At 49.1% G+C, this 21,037-nt stretch overlaps 1 protein-coding gene across 1 annotated transcript; it reads right to left on the bottom strand.

Moving 5' to 3' along the window:
• Positions 1-21,037, bottom strand: PSTPIP2 (proline-serine-threonine phosphatase interacting protein 2). The gene is made up of 15 exons (XM_064438597.1): positions 20,960-21,037; positions 12,968-13,068; positions 10,700-10,777; positions 9,728-9,762; positions 8,516-8,622; positions 7,779-7,841; positions 7,217-7,315; positions 6,973-7,018; positions 6,513-6,592; positions 4,830-4,928; positions 4,214-4,310; positions 3,838-3,919; positions 2,177-2,211; positions 1,594-1,651; positions 1-1,396 (listed from the first exon to the last, which is right to left on the bottom strand). The coding sequence occupies exons 1-14, from the start codon at positions 20,990-20,992 to the stop codon at positions 1,602-1,604; spliced, it is 1,005 nt and encodes a 334-aa protein (XP_064294667.1). The 5' UTR covers positions 20,993-21,037; the 3' UTR covers positions 1-1,396; positions 1,594-1,601.

Here is a 21,037-nt window from a genome sequence, read left to right as displayed (position 1 = left end):
TTAAAATATGTATTTAAAGAAGTCTACAGCAGAAGAATATTTGTACACTTGGTCTTTCAGAAATAAAATAGGACAACTAATTCCTTGACGTACGCACTTTGCACAGTTTGTTATAATGCAGCAGAACAGACGTTAAAGCTCACAGTGACCTTCTCTGCACAAGGAAATACAGTAAAAGCCCCAGGGACTGGCGGGCTTAGGCACACGCTGAAGTCATGCAGATTCAGCGTGAAGAACATCATAAAAGTAGCAACTGCTCTTGCTCTGAAGCTAGTCACCTGGCACCAGGTTTAGACAGCTAAATTGTGTGCTGATCCCCATGTCCCGGTCCCCCGTGTCCAGTGCTGTAAGGCACTGAGGAGCTGTTACACAACACTGCACACAGGGACCTCAGAAAGAAAAGCAGCAGAAGCATGTGAGCTTCTGAACCAAAGCCATAATCTTATATACAGTAACAAAAAGGGCATTAACTTTGAGGAGACCTGGTCAGGAACCGAGTTTCATGGCTCCAGGCCAACAGTTTGTTTTTAGTGGTGCATAGCCAGAACGAGTCCACATTCAGGGATTCCCAGAAGTTAATAAAATGGGGGTCTCCAGAGCCTACTGGAGTCAAGCTATACCATGAGCCTAAAAACCCACAATCCCCTCATCAGAGAGGCGGTTGGAAGAGCTGACCAACTTCCTTCAGGTCCTCCTCAGTGCTGCAGGGTGCAGGACTCCCCAGCAGGTTTGTGGTGGCACAGCCTTTCACTAGGTAGCTGCGCTGTGGACCGCTGCACAAGGCAGGATGCAAATCAGCTCCTAGTATTGGTGCTTAAGCCTGGAGCCCATCTCACTAATCCAGACCCATAGTCTCCTCCATGTTTGGTAAGCTCCCTGAGAGACACAACTGAAATTAAATCTAAATTACAAGTTTAATCACCATTAACGAAAGCCTTTAGAAACAGGCAAAAGCATAACCTGAGGTCTGAGTGGGATATGTACGTCCTGACCACAAGGATGTACATATCCCAAAGCATGGCGTTGCCTCCCTCAGCACATATGACTTTTCTAGTTATCTGGAGTGTGGGAGACTCCAGCCTCTCCCGGAAGGCTGCACTTTAGAAGAACTTCAAATCAAAAACCTCTTCCAACACAGAAGGTCGCCCTGTGCCTGGGTCCATTGCTTATATTCCTTTTCTTCCCCTGAGTGTGAAGATGGGATATCCGACTAAGGAGTTTGCTGATCAAAGGCATAGATTTTTAGTAGGCACTTTCTGAATGTACAAATAATTATCAGACACCTCAAATACTTTCTCAAAATGGAGATGCACTTCAGCTCTCTGTGGCTGGTAATAACTTGAAACACTACCTCTGCCACGCTGTCCAGACCAACAGTGTCTTCTGCCTGGAGAACCTACAGAACAGGATCAACGGCATCTAAACCACAGCTCCAGCCCAGACAAGCAATGGGAGAGCTGACATGATCATCACTCCCAGTTGGTCACCTCAAAATATCATCCCTTAACCAGTGGCTTTTCCTTGTCCACTGTCCCTCCCCCATGTAGCTGCATCTCGTATTAAAACCTTTCTTTATCAAATGTGAGTACTTACTGTGGGTATTAGTGATGTATCAAGCTGTAGCCATCAACTGTGGTGTAATCAGCCTCATCTGAAACAAAGAACAGAAAAAAATTAGCTCATGAGAAATGCTAGTTATGAGATTTTATGCAGGACAGAAACAGCATGCACTGGCCACCCGTGTGAGAGGGGTGGGAGGTAGTGGCAGATGAGACTCAGAGAGATGACTTGATTCGCCCAAGAGCCAAAGCAGGACCTCATTTTACCAAGTCCCACTGCAGTATCCCACCACTAAAGTGGCAATCGAATGATACAGCTCATGCTGCTGAAACAGAGAAGGGCCCAAATTGCAGAGACAGGTGGGATCCCAAGCTTAGATAGTCTTAAGCTTCAGAAATGCCTACATGCAGGGCTTTGATCAAAACTTGTCCTGGGTGAAACCTCACCTCCAAAGTCAGCACCCAACTTCCCAGCATCTTTCAGTGGGAACCGTACTTAAAGCAGGAGCTTCTCCTAAAGCAATCCCTTTAGAGAGCTAAAGCACACAATCTGATGGGGAAGAGCAAGGGCGGAGTCCCTCTGTGGGGCCAGAAACCCCATAAGGCAAGAAACTCACCTGGCACACTGGTCGGGGTGGGTAGGGGTCCCCTCCTGTACAGAAGGAAACACAGAGCTGAGGATCTGCATGGCTGCAGGACCCCCATTGCCCTGGCTCTGCACTCCCCAACTGCCCTCCCAGAGCTGGTGGGAGGGCAAGAGGTTTGGCCAGCCTGGGTTTTATGGAGACCTGGCACCAAGGCATGTCATGGTGGGTTTGCCACTGACACCTTGCCTGACAAACAGTGGAATTGAATCTGATACAGTGGGCGAGAGGAAAAAGTAACCAAAAGGCACTAAGTTGGGGAAACATTCAAAGTGGGCCTCAGGGCATGCCTTTTTACATGCCTTTGCCCAGAGTGAGACATCAGGAAGCCATAATTGGCCATGACTCTTCTGCTGACACGATGGCCAAAGTGGCATACTCATCTTTAGCAAGAGTCTTTGGCCCTGAATCCTCATCTTTCCCATGGCAGAAGCACCCTTCACCCTGTCCTCCCTGCCCGGTTTCTGTCCCAGAGGAGTGAAATAGGCTCTGCGGTTCCCCCTTCTACCCACACACGCTTTTAACTGATCCATTTTTACGCAGATAGACAGACTACGAGGAGAACCATTCAAGGAAGCCCAGAAAAGTTCATTTTGGTAACAAATCCTGCTATAAAAGGGAGCTCAGATTGTTCCCAGAGAGAGCAAGTGTCGTGGTTTTAGCTGGGATAGAGTTAATTTTCTCCACTGCAGCTGGCGCAGTGCTGTGCTTTGGGCTTAGTGTGAAAACAATGTTGATAACACACCGATGTTTTGGATGTTGCTGGGCTGTGCCTGTACTAGTCAGGGACATTCCCAGCTCCCCATGCTCTGCAGGTGCGCAAGAAGCCGGGAGGGGAGGGGGCACAGCCAGGGCAGCTGATCCAAATGGATATTCCTTATCATGTAACGTCATGCCCAGTGTGTGAACTGGGAGAAGCTGGCCTGGGGGAGGCAGGCAGCAATCGCAGCTCAGGGACAGGCAGTATCGGTCAGCGGGTGGTGAGCGGTTGTACCATTTGTGGTTTTGATTTTTTCCTTTTTCCCTTTTCCTTTTTATTATATTGTCATTATTGTTATTATTATCATAATCAATATTCCTAAAATTATTTTTTTATTCTAATTATTAGACTGTTCTTATCTCAACCCACAGGTTTTCTTGCTTTTGCTCTTCCAATTCTCTCCCCCATCCCACAGGGGTGGGGGGTGAGTGAGCAGCTGCGTGGTGTTAGTTGCCAACTGGGGCTGAACCACGACAGCAAGACATGAAACTGCCTTGCTTTTCTGCTGTCCAAGTCCCACAGCAACTCACCTCAATGCAAAGGACTTCTGGAAGAGGCTTGGCACAAGAAAAAACAAGCACACCCTCACCACAAGCACTTTCCCCCCCATAAGAAGAGAGACATGACCCCAAAAGGGGGAGCAAAAACCTCCGACTTGGCTTGAGGGGGTCCCTGAAGAGCTTATAATAAGCAGCACATGGGCATAACTCCTGCTATGGAGAGTGATGGACTACATAGCATGGGAAATTTTTTCCTCTAATACTCCCAAGGTCAAGCCTCCGACAGACTGAAAGCAACAAGAGATGCTTTTTGCGGGGGGAGAGTGAGCATCACTTGCAATAGCAATTGCAATTGTACTTGTTATGTCCCTTACCTTGATATAGGTACAGGAACTGGACTTCTCACAGGAGTTGCATTTCTCTGTGTGTCATAGTAGTTTTCATAAACAACAGGAGCTAGGAAAAGTTGACAATAGTAAAGTACGGACCTTTCATAAGCATAAACTGCTTGTCAACACCAACATTCAGTTGCTAAGGCTTTCCTCCCTCTGGGAAAATGCCTGATGAGGAAGTTAAAATTTACAGAAAGGGGAGATTATCTTCAGGGGCTGAGGATAAGTGGCAGAGACTAGTGCTGCATGCCGGTGAATGAAAGGAGGGATATTGCAAAATCAATGTTTTTTGCATCCAAACAGCATGAGGAGTACAAGGAAGTCAGCACTACTTTGTGAGGCTGCACTGAGCTCTTACCTGGGGCCAAAGTTCCAGTTTTGCGTAAATTTACAAAGCAATCAATATCCTTCTCAATGCTGCACATTTCTAAACTCTTGCGGATTTCCTCGTACTTCTACAAAAGGGAAATAAAAACCATTTCTATACATCAGGTCAAAAAACAAGAGTTTTTTTTCCAATCATTTATCACTGTGGTGAAAGCCCAGTGCTTACCCAGGACACAAACTTCAATGGTAGGAGAATCATAGAATCAGTCATAGAATAGTTTGGGTTGGAAGAGGCCTGTAGAGGTCATCTAGTCCAACCCCCCCTGCCACGAGCTGGGATATCTTAAGATAGATGAGGTCGCTCAGAGCCCCGTCTACCCTGACCTTGAGTGTTTCCAGAGATGGGGCATCGACCACCTCTCTAGGCAACCTGGGCCAGGGTTTCATCACCCTCAGAAAACATGTGCATCCCAGAGGCAACCTCATCTGATAGAGGTCTGGCCAAAACCTGTCTGCACACTCATGCCAGTGTCTGATGGCCCATCAAAGGCCACAGCCCAGCTCGGACATAACACAGCCCAGTGCACAGGAAAGCAAACTGGGCTTTGCTTTCTAAACAGAAAAATGAAGATTTTCATTTGACATACCTCATCATTCTGGACACAGGCCTGGGAGAGCTGGTTGACGTGAAGCCAAAGGGCATTGCGGAAGTAGTTGATCCGCTCATACTCCTGAGTCTCAAAGAACTGTAACAACACAGTCAAAGAGACTTTAACATCTTTAAAACGAGAGCAAATCTCTTTTATCCTGCATGTTTCTCACCCCCAAGTGCCACTACAAAGACAACTGTCCTCAGTGAGGCACAGGTGGTGGTGGTCTCCTGCAGAAAACATAGAAACCACGAGTCCTCCAGCTTATCCAGAGGAGAAATCATCCCTTTATGTAACCAGGTATTTCAAAGATGAGCGTTAAGCTCAGGAAGGTCTGCAGCACTGATGTGGAAGGGGTCACCTGGCACACCACTGCCTATGGGAAGGCCAAGCCAGCTTCTAAAGGCAGTGCATGTTCCCTAGGTACCCTGTGGTCCTGTGGTCCCACCTTACCTCCCTCCCACAGGTAAAGAGCAATAAAAAAAGCACTGGGGATGTATGAAAACAGAGGTGTATTGACTGGATGCTCGTCTCCCTCTTTCCTACCCAGCCCTTTCCCAAGCAGGTTTAAACCCAAGTCTTTCAGAACCTGCTGCCTGCTATACCTCAATTTCATGTGCCTTTACACATTTCCATGAAAAATAACCTTTCATCCCAAGTGTACATATGCACTTCTTATAATTTATGACCTTTGCCACACACCAAGAGGGAAAACTCCACATGATCCATCTGTGGAAGTGAAACAGCTGCTTTCCACACCCCACCATCAGATAGGTTTCCAGAGACCACAGACATAAAAGCACACCAGCACTGAGACACCTACACACACCAATGAAACAGACAGCAAATTCCATTTCAAAAGGAAAAAGGAAAACAGAGGCCTGATGAGAAGTAGCTTGGGAAGGGATTGGCACAGCTGGGAATTGGAAGGCTGTTTGCAAGCTTGCAGCGGACCTGGAGTAAAACCTCGATCTCTGCAGTCCCTGTCCATCCCTTGGTCACTGATCACAGGTGGCTGCAAGGCACAGGTCAGCAGCAGAGTAGCTGCATGGTCCTCTTGCCACCAGGTCTGGAATTCCCCAGCTCATGCTAGAAATCCTTGCTAGACCACTTCACTATGTGACAGTCCACTTTAGGCTGATACAGCCTCTTGGAGAGGTCCCCATGCTGTTGTGCAGTCTGTGAAATACAAGGTGAAGAGCTCCTGGCACACAGCGCTCACGTGCAGATGGCTTCACCCAGACTGCCACCAGCCTCTGCTGCAAAGTCATTTAAAGTCTTCCAGAGTTTCAGACAGAGCCTGCTAGGTGTTGTCATGGCTGTAGGACATATTGGCCTTGAGTTGCTGAGTATGCAGAGGTGACCACGGCTGTTCAAGATGACGGCCACACCAAATGTGCAAGCAGATAACGGGCAAAAATGCCACTACTTTGACTCTGTCGATTTTTAAAGGTGGTGGGAGGTAAAATAAAAACAAAAAAATAGTGGAAACTTTGAAGAAGTGGGACCTTGGATCCAGAAGCCAAGCATAAGACACACACACAGGGTTAGCTGCAACACATCCTTCTGCTCCACTGCCAGGGAAATAGAAGGCATATCTGCTCCATCCTTGACCCCTGCAGTGAGAGGTGGACATCCAGAGGACCACACTGCCACTTGAAGGCGTTTTGGGGCATTTACCTCACAAGCTTTGATGTGCTCTTTCTGCCATTCTTCCCGGATCTTCTCCAGTGTGCTAACGTTCTGCTGGTAACTCCTGTCTTCATGAGAAAACACATTGTCATCTGATTAACATTAATTAAAAATACCGTTGCTAGAAGGTCATTTGCGAACCCTGAAGTGTCTGGGACATCAGGGAGAACGCAGCAGTAACATGTGAGCTGGGCCGTGGGTGGGCACTGCAAGGGGACACAGAGCCACACAGCAAGGTGGACAGTCGTGCCGTGGGAGCAGCTTTGATGGGGCCACGCAGGCTTCTCAAGGGCAGGTGCCCACCTCCAGCACCTCGGGCATGTGTTTGTGAGAAGCTGTGCCTGACCCAAGACCTGGAGCTCTCCCAAGAGCCATGTCACAGCTTCACCACTCCCCGCCCCAGGAAGCGCTCCCCTCGCTCTCCAAATGCTGCCATTTCCACACTCACCAGAGTCCTCCAGAGCTGATTTTGTCTGAGCCAGCTTCAGGAACAGCTGCCAAAAATGGGAGAGAGAAGAAAAGTAGAGGCGAACCCTGGTGCCTCACCGACTGCACTGCAGCCCAACCAGGGAACATCACCAGCCCTCCCATCTCACTCCAAAACCCAGAGTTGGGAGAATAGCCATAGGGCAGGAGAGCTGCAAGAGACACCGCTTTCGCCCCCTGCCCAACAGCCACCCGCCTCTCCGTACCTTCTCCTGCTGCTTCTGCGTCACCAGGTTTGCGTTGCGGTGCACAGCCTGTTCCGCCTCGTCCTTATCCCTGCAGCGCTGCTCATAGAGCCGTTTGGCCTAGGAAAGGTACCAATGGGGCAGGAGCACGTCAGCAAGCAATGAGATGCAAATACAGCTCATGCGAGAGGCTTTGGATGAAAGCACAGCCGACAAGTAAAGAGGCGGGTGCAGGCTACCAGCAGAGCAAAGGACGGCATGCAAAGTCCTAGATGCCCTACTGCTTGGGCAAAACTGACCTCACAAGATGAGCTGCTCTTTGTTTGGGATGAAAAGGTCATGGCAATCGAGTCCATGACGTCTAAATCACTCATATCCAACCCTGCGAGGCTACCACAACCCATATCCCTAGCATACTCTTCAGTTTTTCTGAGCACACCCTGCCTACCACTCATGCAGACACAACATCAGGAGTTGCAGCAGAGGAGGAAGACCCTTACATTTAAGTCTGCCCCAGGGCTGTGCGTGTGTGTGTTAGCAGCGTTAACCCACATGGCAAGAAAGAGCAACAAGTTTGCCTTACCTCCATGGTCTTCTTGTACTGCAAATTCCTGTTTTTGTGAATTGCCTCCATTATCAGCTCTATCTGTGAAGACAACAGACACAGCATCAGCACATCACACCATCAGAGCTCCAGGATGGACTATGCAGCTTAGGAAAGGAAGAGGCATGGACCAGACTGAGATCAGCTTAAGGACCTTTGTCCACCCAAAGCATCTTCACAAAACCCATCTTTTATGCTTCTATCTAAGCGACCACTTGTGTATGCAGAGGAACTCTACAAATGAAAACCTAGCATTATATAGCACAGAATCACCTCCATAGGGTCTGGCAAAATTGGGAAGCTCACTCCCCTCTGCTAGGTCCAAACCAGCCCCTGGTTCTAGCAGTTTTCCCTCATTTTCTCGACAAAGGATTGTCAAGCCAGGAGAAGTTAAAAGGCTTGCCAATTTTAGCAGACCCTATGGAGATCATACAGCACCGTATATATGTTTCAAAAACATTCCTGGTTGAGGCTGAGCCTCTACTATAGGTGGCCCCAAAAGGTGCCCAAAAGAGAAGATGTGGCAGTGAGAAGGAGGAAGTCAGAAGTTGCTGCATGGTTGCAACACATAGGAAGGAGGTCAGGACTTCCCAGCAGCAGCAGACACGGGGCATGGAGGGGGCTGGGACATGGCAGGAGACACCAGCCAGGAGCAGCCCATCACTGGGGCAGGATCAGCACCCCGCGGCAAAGGCGCTGCACCCATGGCACCCGACCTTCTTCCTATTCAGTTTTTGCTTTTCCCTGAAGTCCTCCATTTTCTTTGCTTCCTCCCGAAGGGTTTGCGCCAGCTGGATGTGACCTTGTCCCACCTTGTCGATCTCTGCAAAGAAAAAAGATTAAATATACATATTCCTAAAAAGATTCTGTTGCTCAAGTCAACTGTTGCAGCTGACATCAAACTGATCCAGAGACCCCACAACTTACACCCCCTTGCATAAACACATAAAATCAGCAGCGCTTTTGAAGCAGCCTCCAAGCAGCACCTGCCTATGTAAGGACCTATTCAGGGTCAGTCCTGCTGGGTCCTGCCCTTCAGTTTAAGAAAACTCGTACCAAAAGAAGTTATTCAAATAAGCACAGTCACATCTCCCCCTCATCCAGATGAATTCAGATGCATTTCAACACATCACACCCTGAAGCAGCTCTCTGAAGGAAGCATTGCCCAAGGCAAGCAGACAAGCAACTTGGGCCACAGAAAAACTAGTGCTAAAAAAAATCTCAGGCTCATCTTGCTGAAGGCAAGCAGCCATACCACGGAACACCACCCCAGCAAGCTTATCAAGGCAGCTAAGCCTAACTGTTAGCTCACAATTCAACCCCCAGGGCTGTTTCAAACCCACATCCATTAATAATCAGCTGCTCTGGGGGCAAAGCCTCGTTAGGGAGGTCCACCGAGGTACAGGGCAGCAGTCAGACCTGGCTGGGGCGGAGGCTGGACTTGGCACAGGATAGCAGAGCACTAGCCCTCAGGGTAGGGATGCTGGCTGCCTGTACCCAGGTGGGCTGTGATACATGGCAATGAGGGGACAATATAAGGTGCCCAAAGCATCATCTTTTAGATGTTCCAGTTAGTGCATACGTGTGTGAAGAGGGCAAGGAAAGCCAGTACAACAAACTCCAGCTGAGCTTCCCACGCACAGCTACTGGTTGCGCACAACACAAGCACAACCTCTGAGCTGCAGCCAGCCCTGAAAGCCCAAGAGATCCCCAAAGACATGTGCCATGTGTCTCCTCTCTCACCCATACCCTGGACAGGTCCATCCCAAACCCCACGTGCTGGAATGAGCCTGGCCAGGAGGATAGCCTATTCCTGACCCTAGCATCACACTGCTTTAGAGGTTTCTCTGCTATTTTCTTCCCAAGCAGTTGCCTGCAGACTTTGGCGCTGCCAAGTGTCCTGACAAACATGAAGAATAATTACTTACGTTGCTTGAAAATATCCAGGGATCTCTTCAATGTGCTGAAAAACAGGCAGAACATTAAAAAGAGTGGAAAGCAAGGCCAGGTGCAGGCATCAGCAGAGCAATTCTCCCAGAGCAGATAACAGGTCCCTCACTTGACGCCAACCAAAGCAGCTGAAAGCAGGTTTATTTATCCTCTTTACACCTCCAGCTTTTTCCCTCTCAGTGAGTATAACAAAGCTTACTTGGTTTGAGATCTACTTTACATCTTTCTGAACACTGGATGCTATTTAAAATCCTGATTTTTATGACAAACATTTCAGGCAACCTCCTAAAAGTATCATTTGCGACATATGAACACCTACATGGTGCATTGGCCAGTGGTTGGAAAGGTAGGGAACTTTTCTCCCTGTTACTATTGTACAGTAAAGATTTAAGACACATCTTGTGTGACACCTCAATGTGAAACTAAATAAATGTTCGGTGAATATCAGACTGGGCAAGTATAAAGTACAGAAACAAAGCAGGAAGCAGAAGGTGTCAAGGGTCACTAGGGAAATGGAGATCCACTCATAGAACCAACCACAGCAGCCACAGCACCCTTGCACGGTGGTTACACACTAGGCCTTGAAGATTTGCACACTTTGAGTCAAGGCAGTAGTTCCTTCTGGCCACAAAAAGAGTCACGAGTGGACCCAGGGTCTCATGGTCCTCCGCCCTCTGCTAAACCACCAGATCACATCTCGCCTGAGCGTCTACAATGCTTTGGTTTAGTCTATAGCTGATGGGAACTTGGTGGAGTCCAACTCATTTATTGGCAAAGGCCAACCCAACTGTGCACCATTCATTCACAAGACCAATTTCAGATCACCTTCTCTTAGCGTTCCAATCACATTTCAACAGTTTTTTCTCTCACAGCCTCCTTCCTTCTCCTCCTCTGTTGCTCCAAGTAAGGACACCCATAAAAGCAAAACACACACAGAACTGTGAACTTACTTCAGCTCTGTCTGCCCACAGGGCTTCTTCCTCGACAAGTTAATGAGCTCTTTGCCATATTTTTCTTCTATAATTGCCCTGTAGAGGAAAGAGAGAAATGAGAGGAAGTTTTCGTTTCAGAAACTGATACTTGTTTACAGCAGAGGCCAAGACCCACTCTTAACACCTGCCCTATCTTCTGACCTGCTGCACGCTAACTGTGGACAACTGTCTGAAGGACGACTGTTGTCTGCAGTTCCCCAACAGCCTTTCTAGTGAAACAGTTTGTTTTGCTGTGGCTGTGGTCCCAATGCATTGCTCTCCCCGTCTCCTCGTGGCCGACTGGTGCAAGGACCACCTCGGCAGGAGATGGAGGACTAAGCAGCAACTGCAGCTGGTGGTGAGATGCAGCCAGGTGAGTCACCTGGGTAGTTTTTAGCTCAGTTTCCTACGGGAACAAGGCTTGTGTGATCGCACGTTTTTTGCATCTCAGCCATCAGCATCTGTTGGTCCCTTCACACAAAGTACTTTTGAATCTGATATGGCCGATTTAAACCAAATGTGACAGAAGGGAGTAGGCACCTCAAAGACCACTCAGCCACCATTCATGCACCCCAAAGCTCAGCTGGACCATTTCAGCTCTTCAGGACTTTTTAAAATGGGGCAATAGGTACTTTCTCCTCCCCACCTCTGGTCCTAAGGAGAGCACCTGAAGAAGATGCCACATCTTGTGAGGGAATATAAATAACGCCTTTGAGAGATTTTATTGTCCTCCCTTCATGGAAGAAAGAGGTGAGGGGGAAAAATGCATGTGTTGCAGTCTAAGACCAATCAGCTTTCTGCAGTTGCTTTGAAATCTGTATAGACAATCAAGGCTGGACTTGCTCGGTCAAATGCAGATCTCTGCATCTGGGCAAGCCACGCTAGCTGTCTGCAGTCAGTGGGGAGAAACAAGTACTGCTAAAGGCTTGCATTAGAAGGTCTACTGGATAAAATATCTAGCTTCCTAAAATGCTGGTGTCTCTAATGCAGATGCCTATGCTGTTGAATTCTATAGTTTGACAGTGGGATTAAACTAATTTAACCCTTTAAAAACCCCAAAAGCTTGTAGGGAAATGGAAAAAATAAAGATTATAAATTGACTTCTTTCCTCTAACAGTATTCTCATTAACTTTGCTTTGAGACAAAGCATCAAATCCAACAGGCATGTTCTCCATGGCTGGGACCATGTACCAGCTGTCCTGTATGTGAAGAACTGGGCCATGTTCAGAGACGGATGCCAGTATCAAGTCCAGGTCCAGCCTCTAATCTCCTCCTGGCTAGACATGTAGTGGGAGCTACACCTTCAGCAGTAAAGAAGAACAATTGCACTCTCTCCATTGTCACAGATGAGTGGGGCATGGTTCTTAAGGTTCAGCAGATGGTTCCTCGGGTAGCTGGAAAGCCCAAATTTTCCTGGAACATGGGATTACAGCCTAGACAGATGTAGATGCATAGATGTTTTAACTGCAGGTTCTCCTCCTCTTCATCCCCATTACATTTGTTCCAGGGTGGTTTGTACCAAGTTGTGTATTCAGAGGCTTGTTTTCTCCAGTTCTCAATACCAGAATTACATTATTTCAGGGTTGCTGTACAATGCTTTTCATATTTAGCCATTTCTAACCAGTGAACCATAAAGTCCAAATACATGGCGAGACCATCTCAGGTGTGCCTTTGTAGCCACAGAACCTCTGTTTAGGTCATATCCTCTGATACTACCTAACACTGCTACTTTTTTTTTTTACATCAAATGTATGGGCTGTCCATAATGTACAAGGACAATTTCAGGACAAAGCTGTGCCTCTCCTGTGCCAAGGTCTTCACCCAATCTTCTGCAAGCTGACCTGCAAGCTGAACTTAATGGGAGAGTGTGTAGCCTGGGCAGGCCACCAACAGCTGCAAACACATCAGTACAGATGTCTGGCAACACGGGAGACTGAATTATTAGACTACTCCTGATTCCTCTTTCTTTGCAACAGAGAGTTCAAAATGTGAGCATCAAGCCCGGGGTACTATCACTGCCTCACAGCTGAGGATTCCTGGGCAGGGACTTCATACCACAGCACCAGCCGTGCAAGGAAAGAACAGTGTAAGAAAACAAGCTCCTCGTCAGTCACAAATCAAAGGTGTTTTAACACAGTGGACAGTTAAACATGACAGACACTGAACTGGAAATACAAGGAGTAGAAGTAGTGCCACCACCTCACTTCCCAGGTTCAGCCCAACCCATTTTCAGAGGCAGCTCCATACCTTTCCTTCAAAAAGTCTTCAAATTCTTTGCAGTTCTTCCTGCTGTCGTTCAGGTGTTGAATGATACTGTCATAGCCAACTGTGCTTGTCAGATCCGTACTCTGAAAACACAAGAACAGGAGTCACATCCCTGTCCGTGCAGTCCATGGCCTCTGCCACCTCCAGCAGTGTTTGCACAAGCAGTGGCTCACCTGGGAGCAAGTGTGCAAGTGCCTCTTTATGAAATAAGATCTTTTTCTTTTAGGGGTGAGAACAATGGTGCGGTCTGGGACAAGGCACTTTCATGACTTTCAGAGAACAGAGGAGCTCAGTCCTACCACATCCTATGGCTCCCCCCCTGGCCTAAGCACAGCTGGCCACACAGCACAAGGCATCTCCTCCAAGCAGCTTAGTTGTCAGCTCTAACTTAATGAAATCAAACACTAAAACCCCTCCAAGTCTCTAATACAGCCTGTCTTACTGCTGTTCCTCCCAGTTTCTGCAGACATGGAGATAGATCTTGGTTAGCGTTGGCTTGCACTACTCTGGTCATTACCCTCATGTCTAGCTGTAGGAGCCTACATCTAGGCTGGAGGTGAATTTAGCAGACCTTTCTGCATGGAATTGCTCAGCTATGGGCTTGCCTCGCTGCCTCCACAGCAATGTATGGATGCACCCCACGGCTACTGCTGCAACAGCCTTCTCTTTGGCCTTGTGAAAAGCAATCCTGTCCCACTCACATAATTCAAAATACCACTGCAGAGACCATTTCCCTAAGTGCCAGGCCCTCCCCCGCCACTGCTGTATGCCCCCAAATACATCCCACAGGGCTAGCTTCTTCACTCCCCACAAAACATCACAGCTGTGGAGAGGTTCCTGCCTCCACCACCCACGGGGCCAAGTCCCATCTTCCAACCCAGGGCTCTCAGCCCTGCAGTGTTAATCACACTTCCCATAGACTTCTGAAGGATCAGTACTTTCCTTTGAATTAGTTCTTAAAAACATACTGTACTGATGTTTATTTAAAAAAAAAAAAAAGATACATGCAAAGATACATGCAGCAATGATGTAGGTGGGCTAGGATTAAGGTTCACTACTTCTACCCCATTCTTTCTTCATACACATGCCTGGAAGTGCCTTAGGACAAAATGTGGATTTTTGCCCTATGACTATTGAGGATTTACCACCCTGGAGACCTGGGCCAAAAGCCAGGCTCCTAATGCTATGATAATACAAATAGGTGCTCTGACCATGAGCTCTCCTTCTCTGGAAGAAGCCTGAAGCAGGTGCAGGGAGCTGAGCAGAAGGTGCTACCTCTCGTCTTCTGCAAAGACAACCAGTCAGTGTGCATAGAACAGCACATTAGGAGAAAAAAAATGTAGGGAAAGAGGCTGCAGAAAGGAGGCAATGGTAGGAGCAGATATGAAACTCATCAAAAGTTACACAAAGCTACAAACAGTTATTAAGAAGCTTGAGGAGGAATAATGGCAGGATGGAGAGATTGAGGAAATGGTTCAAAGCCAGTATGAGAGTATGCAGAGAACTGGCATGAATGTGTGGGCAGCAGAAGGGGGGATTTCTCAGAATTTCGTACGTGGTGCAAGAAATGAGGAGGAACAGGGCTGGTATTTGTGATAAATTAAGGCCTTAATGATGTTAACTTCCCTAAGGAGTCAAGGACTTGAACGTCAGTGGCCAGAAAGCAAGAAGTGAAGCAGAGATCTGGTGGAGTGGGACCTGCAGGAAATCTCTGGGTATCCCAGATCAGCTTTGCTCCATCTGTGGCATGCACAGAAAGAAAGGACTGTGGAGCAGGACCTAAGCAGAAACCAAAACAGTTTCTTTCAAAATCACAAACATCCCTCCAAAATGGGGTTATTAGTGACAAACCCACAACCAGTTCTCAGTTTGCGTCACGTCTTTGCTAAGTGGGTCTGTGAAAAAGGAAACACACTTGCACTGAAGTCAGTCTTCATGACCGTTGCAAAACACAGGAACGTCCTAACTTTACTTCCTATCCTCAGTTTCAAAGGAAATAAAATGGATGTGAAGAACAACTGCTGGTCACTGCAAGCCCAGGCAGAACAGTGCCACCAGACCCACATCACTCTATGCCAGGGGGCACCTGAAGGCTCCTGCATCCCGCTCTGCTGCCTGGGACACTTGGGCTTCCTGTGCCAAGCAAAAGTGCCAGGGGAAAGAGTGGGAGCATCCATCAAAAAGCTCTTTATTTCATCACTCTTCCTCCTCCAGTAGAAGGATTTAAATCCAGCTCGTAGGTTGCCTAAGCACGCAAAGCTGGACCAGACTTCACAGTGTAAGGTGTTACGGGAAACATGGTAGGTGCCAGAAAGAGTGGAGGTTTCCAGAAGAGCCGATTCCAGGCAGGAGGAGCTCCTGGCGCAGAAGGAGTGGCACAGGGTTGTATGCCATGAAACCAACCTTTGCAGCACCCTTCTGGGCAGATGCTGGCATGGAAAGAATAAAAAAGACCAGCATGATTGGCCATGGAATAATGTCCCAAAGGCAGGGCTGGCAGGGAGCAATGAAAGAGGAAGGGCAACACAGCAAGCATAGAGACATGGGCACAGAGGACAAGACTTAAAGACATAATAACTAAGTCAAAGACAAGTATGGAGGATGGGGAGTTGCACCAAGCCCTCCCGAAACAGGGATGCAGGAGGATGAGTATCTCTCCTCCCACCCTGCAGCATGCAGCTGTCCTGGTCCTTGCTGCTGGGCAGAGCTCTGGGCCCACATGCCATTTAAAGGACAGCCCATGGAAACTAAAACCAGATGACTTCAAGGTGACAAAGCAGCAGCTGATATTTCTCAAGCCCGCGGGTCTCAGCAGGATGTGCCCCACCTTCCAAATCTGCTGCCCAGGTTTGCGCCATCCTCCCAATGGACTCAGTGAGGAGACGAAATTTGTGTGCTTGTTGTGATGTTTTGGGTTTTGTTTGCACTTTTAGCCAAGGGGAGCTAAAATGCTCTAGTGGGGTTCGGAAGCATGTTCTGACCTTGTGTGAGTCACAGCTGAAAGGAGAGCTGCTGAGCTTGACATTTCCACTTCCTACCCCAATCTACATGGAAAACCTCCTCCAGACACCCACCCTACAAAGCTAATGGAATGGGAGAATCATAGACTCATAGAATCATTTAGGCTGGAAAAGAAACTTAACATCATCAAGTCCAAACGTTAACCCAACAGTGCCAGTCCACCACTAAACCATGTCCCCAGGCACCACATCTACATGTCTTTTAAATACCCCCCCAGGGACGGTGACTCCCCCACCTCTCTGGGCAGCCTGTGCCAGGGCCTGACCGCTCTGGCAGGGAAGACATTTCCCCTCATCTCCAACCTAAACCTCCCCTGACGCAGCCTGAGGCCGTTCCCTCTCGTCCTGTCACTGGTGACTTGGGAGCAGAGACCGACCCCCCCCTCACTCCAGCCCCTCTCAGGCAGCTGCAGAGAGCGAGAAGGGCTCCCCTCAGCCCCCTCTTCTCCAGGCTAAACCCCCCCAGCCCCCTCAGCCGCCCCCAGCACACTTGTGCTCCAGACCCTGCCCCAGCCCCGCTGCCCTTCTCTGGACACGCTCCGGCCCCTCAAGGCCCTTCTTGTCCCGAGGGGCCCAAACCTGAGCCCAGCACTCGAGGTGGGGCCTCCCCAGGGCCGAGCACAGGGGCCCCATCCCTGCCCGGCTCCTGCTGGCCACACCAGGGCTGACACAAGCCCGGGGGCTGGTGGCCTCCTTGGCCACCCGGGCACTGCTGGCTCATGCCCAGCCGGCTGTCAGCCAGCACCCCCAGGGCCTTCTCCGCCGGGCACTTCCCAGCCCCTCTGCCCCAGGCCTGGGGCGCTGCCTGGGGTTGGTGTGACCCAGGGGCAGGACCTGGCACTTGGCCTTGTTAAACCTCACACAACTGGCCTCAGCCCATCGATCCACCCTGTCCAGGTCCCTCTGCAGAGCCTTCCTGCCCTCGAGCAGTCTATCCCAACCTTCCCAAAAATGAAAGGTCTGGGACACTGCACTGCTCATGGTCCATCGCTTGAAAGATCTTTATTTATGTAGAGCTCTTAGTATCTCTCCTCAGTCTTATCTGCTCAGAAAAACACAGCAGAAATCAGATGACTGTTTTAGTAGTTGGAAACACTGTGCAACAATAAATGGCTGTGTTATTCCTGCTCACAGTTAGTACACCCTCAGAATCACTCAGGGTCCTGCAGAGGTTGCTGAGACCAAGAAAAATGCTTGTGCTGGTGCCTGCAGGGAGCAGGGTGAAGAGACTGCTGCCAGAGGCTGCAGTTCCTATCCATCCCGTGACTAGGTGGGTACAACAGGGCAGACAAAACTCATCACAGGGAGGAAGAGGACTTGCTGCAAATTCACCCACCTGAGAATGGTATCCTGCAAAAAAAGCAGCTTTTTGATTAATAATTTTCCATTTGAGGTATTTTCCCCCTCTGCCAACACATCTACCTTGCTCATACCAGTAACACAGAAAGCAATGGACCGTCCCGCCACAATGCAATTACTTCTTCCTGTAAAACCCACCTTGTTCCTGTCAAACAACGACCTGAGGATTTCATAATACTGCTGATAAACTCCGCCAAGCCAGTTGTCATTTAGAGAAGGACAAGCAGGCATAAAGGGAAGTGAAACTGTCCAGCCAGTGTCACGTCGCGAGTCAGCAGCAGGGGATGAACCCAGGAACCCTGGGGCTGGCAGCCCCCCCCGTCCCCCAACAGCGGGGAAGAGTAAAAGTTTATCTCCAGGCAGCCTCATGAGGCTAAAAAAAGTCATGGCAATGAAGAAGAAATATAGCTGGTCACAGCCCTGACAAAATACCATCTGTAACCCATGGTAGTGGGTTCCTCTGCAGACACAGGCGCTCCTTTGCCCTGCAGCGAGGAGCAAAGCACTTATCTTCCCCAGGCTTTGTTTCTGCCATTGCAAAAAGAGATGCAATAGCTCTTTCCTATGTGTTTGGGGTGGGGGGAAGAAGTGTTTGCAGACACTTTTTTTGCAAAGTTAAAAAATTAAATATGCCAGTGCAGCTTTTACTGCAGGTGACTTGCCTGAGCCATGGATTGTTTTAGTAGCATCACCTTTCTTGGCATGAGAAATAAATATCTGGGAGTGCCTAAAAGATTTGGATACCTAAGTCTTATTTTCAAAAATTGCTCGACCATACCAACCTCGGTGAGAGTCAACAGGGCTCAGTCTTCAGCATCACTTGCTTATTTTTTAAATATTTTGCCAAATGCTTCTTTTTAATGCACCCTGGAACACCCTGCAGAGAGCAGAGCTATTACATCAGTCTCATTAAAAACAAAACTGACTCTCCAAGTTACAGGCAGTAAGACAAGAGATCAAATTTAAAATGTCATTTAGGATTATAATAATTTATATTTTTCCCATATAGTTTTACAGGTGCCTACAAGGACCAAATGATGAGAACCAAAGCTTTGCTATCAGGTTACCCGAAATACTCTGCAAGAACAGGCTTGGGGAAAACCAAGCACATGCAAAGAAAATTATTAAAGTGAAAGAAGAGACCTCGCAGAATAAAAGAAGAACAGCAGGTTGCAAAAACAAAGGAAAATAAAACCCCATACTTGCTCAACTCGCAGCAATTGCCACAGGCACTGCAGGAGGAAACAAATACCATCCTTGGCGTATTTTTATTTTTGCACAGCACTTCTGCACACAGCTGCAGGCATCTATGGACTTCAGTCCCTGGGCAAGCAGGAGCTGGGGTAGGATGCTAAAGGGCATCCCTTTATTTAAGGGAATTTATCATCTGTGATGAGACCTAAGAGCATGAGCAAACTCGAATACAGACAACAAGCTCGCAGTGTGCTTTCCCAATGCAGCACGTCATGAGCATTACTCCATGAAAATCAGCAGGGACCAGATAGACACGCATCCCACCAAAGAAGCCAGAACTGATGGGGATCAGTCCCCAGATGAGGCTTGAGACACAGCCCCACCACCCCAGCAAAGCAGGGAGGGCTGGAGCTTAGCCCCACAAAGAAATTCAGCAGCTGCTGTTCACAACCCATCACGTTTCAAAGCTGGAAGCTGCAATATACTGAAAATGGCTCGGCTTTTGAGGAGTTTGGTTATTTTTCAGTCTTCGTCCCATCAATTGGAGCATCCCTCCCGTGGAGCCCTCCCAAAATCTCCCCTTTCCCACCGGGCCGTCCTGACCACTGCAAAGTCACTTGCCCTGATAAAGTAGAGTTTTCCTTCCTTTTTTGGCTTAAGCAAAGTAATGTAAGATGAAAAATTACTGGAGGAAGTTTGAGCTCTCTCACAGCACTTAACAGCAAACCAAAGCCAGATAAGCAGCCCTCCACACCTCGTCTACATTTGGTTTTTTCTGCCCATGTCTCGCTCCCCCACCTCCCTCCTCAGCTCTTGCAGCTGATGCACAGTCACTGATACATGGCGTGGAGACTGATTGGGGTGGTACCTGCCTTTTCCATGAGCCAAATGACCTCAGCAGGGCCTCGATCTCTCCACTGAGTCACATCCATCATGTTCCCTTCCAACCTCTGCCCCAGCTGCCTGCTCCAGGCACATTTCCTTGGTCGGGGGAGTTGAAGCACACAGGCTTCGGAAAGGAAAAAGTCAAGCAAAATCCCTGGCAGCACCAGTAGTTTTGGGCTCCCCAAGAACTGGGGTTATTCAGTGAACAGCCATGTTTCAAATACAGGGGATTGGGCAGGAGCGAGGACCCCATGCAATGCCCCAGGTCCTCCTCACCTTGGCAGCTTGGGGCAGCTCCTGACACAGTATTTTCTCCCACTGAGCCCTCTCCTCCAGGATCCTCCCTCAAAAAGCACCACGCACAGTGGGAACAAACCAGGCAGTGTTAGTCAAAGCCAGCCCAACAGCAAGGACCTCTTCTTCGATCCAGCATACACTGAAGCACGGTAAACTCTGTCTACTCAGTGCTCCTGCCATCACAGTTATTCCCCGCCATGCTGGGGGATGCTGCCACCACCTTGCATCCCTCCCCTCCTGCACGTTTGCAAAGCAAAGGGAGCACCATGGCTATTTCTTGGGCAATGTATAGCTGAGAAACAGCTGCCACATGCAAAGCTGGCTTTATTTTCCAAGCCGGGCTCAAAAACCTATATGGGATTCACATATCTGACAGCGCTATGCCAGGTAACACGCTAATGATGCTGGCCAAGACTGCTGTACTGCATTCAGCCCTCTTAATCCACAACAGGCTGCAGCCCCAAACCCAGCGCCAACTCCTGCCGGGACCCATGTGCCTTCCCCTCGTCTTGTAAGACAAGAGCTGCTTCCCAGGCACCGTCTGGGAAACCCTGAGTGCCGCCATTCACAGATGGGGATTTTCAGCTCCAAAAGCCAAAGTTTTGTAATACATTTTGTGGTTGTTGGTACCTGGAACGAAGGCCCGCACACTAAGAGGAACTGAGCAGCCACAGAACTGATGCTCTGCAGCAGATAAGTGGCTATTCAACACTTCTCCATTCCCAAAAGCACAGTTCAGACTCAAAAGAATAAATTGCGGCTTTCCCTGAACGGTAGCTTTTCCGCGACAGCTCAGCAGCAGCACACCAAAGGGCTCGCTCCTCGCCCGGGATTAGCTTGACATCAAAGGACCCTTCCTGGGGTCATGGTGCCTCCAAGTAGGTCCCCGGGGACCAGTTAATACTGTCAAACCCTGAGCACGGCACTGACTTCCTCCAGCAGCGCAGCAGCAGCCCACCGGGGCATATTTTGGCTGCACGGGGCAGGTTGCAAAGCCACAGCTCTCGGGACACGCGTGGGCGGGCAGAACCTGCCGGGAGATGCTCCAAGCCTTCAGCAAAATCACCCCAGGATCGCAAAGGCGGCTTTGAAACCATCCCTGACCGGGGAGGGGTGACCCCCCGCGACCCAGCTGTGGCACACACACACACACACACACACACCAGCTCCGGCTGGGTCCTGCCCCGCGCCCCCCGGGCCCACCGTGCCCCCTTCTCACCCAGAAGTTGTCCCTGAACCGCCCCTCCCGCATGCTGCCGCCGCCGCCGCCGCCGCCGCGCTCCGCTGCAGCCGCCGC

This window comes from Phalacrocorax carbo, chromosome Z (genome assembly GCF_963921805.1).
Source record: "Phalacrocorax carbo chromosome Z, bPhaCar2.1, whole genome shotgun sequence".
Taxonomy (NCBI): Eukaryota; Metazoa; Chordata; class Aves; order Suliformes; family Phalacrocoracidae; genus Phalacrocorax; species Phalacrocorax carbo.
Note: the sequence above shows the minus strand (reverse complement) of the source record. Positions and strands in the feature narration are given on the sequence as shown.

What these genes read in the sequence shown, in the direction of transcription:
- PSTPIP2 (XM_064438597.1), bottom strand. Translation starts at nt 20,992, where the DNA reads ATGCGGGAGGGGCGGTTCAGGGACAACTTCTGG. An exon ending in AGCACATCAAAGCTTGTGAG is followed by an intron (nt 4,929 to 6,512) that starts GTAAATGCCCCA and finishes GTGTTGTTACAG; the next exon opens with TTCTTTGAGACTCAGGAGTA. An exon ending in CACCCCGACCAGTGTGCCAG is followed by an intron (nt 1,652 to 2,176) that starts GTGAGTTTCTTG and finishes TCTTTGTTTCAG; the next exon opens with ATGAGGCTGATTACACCACA.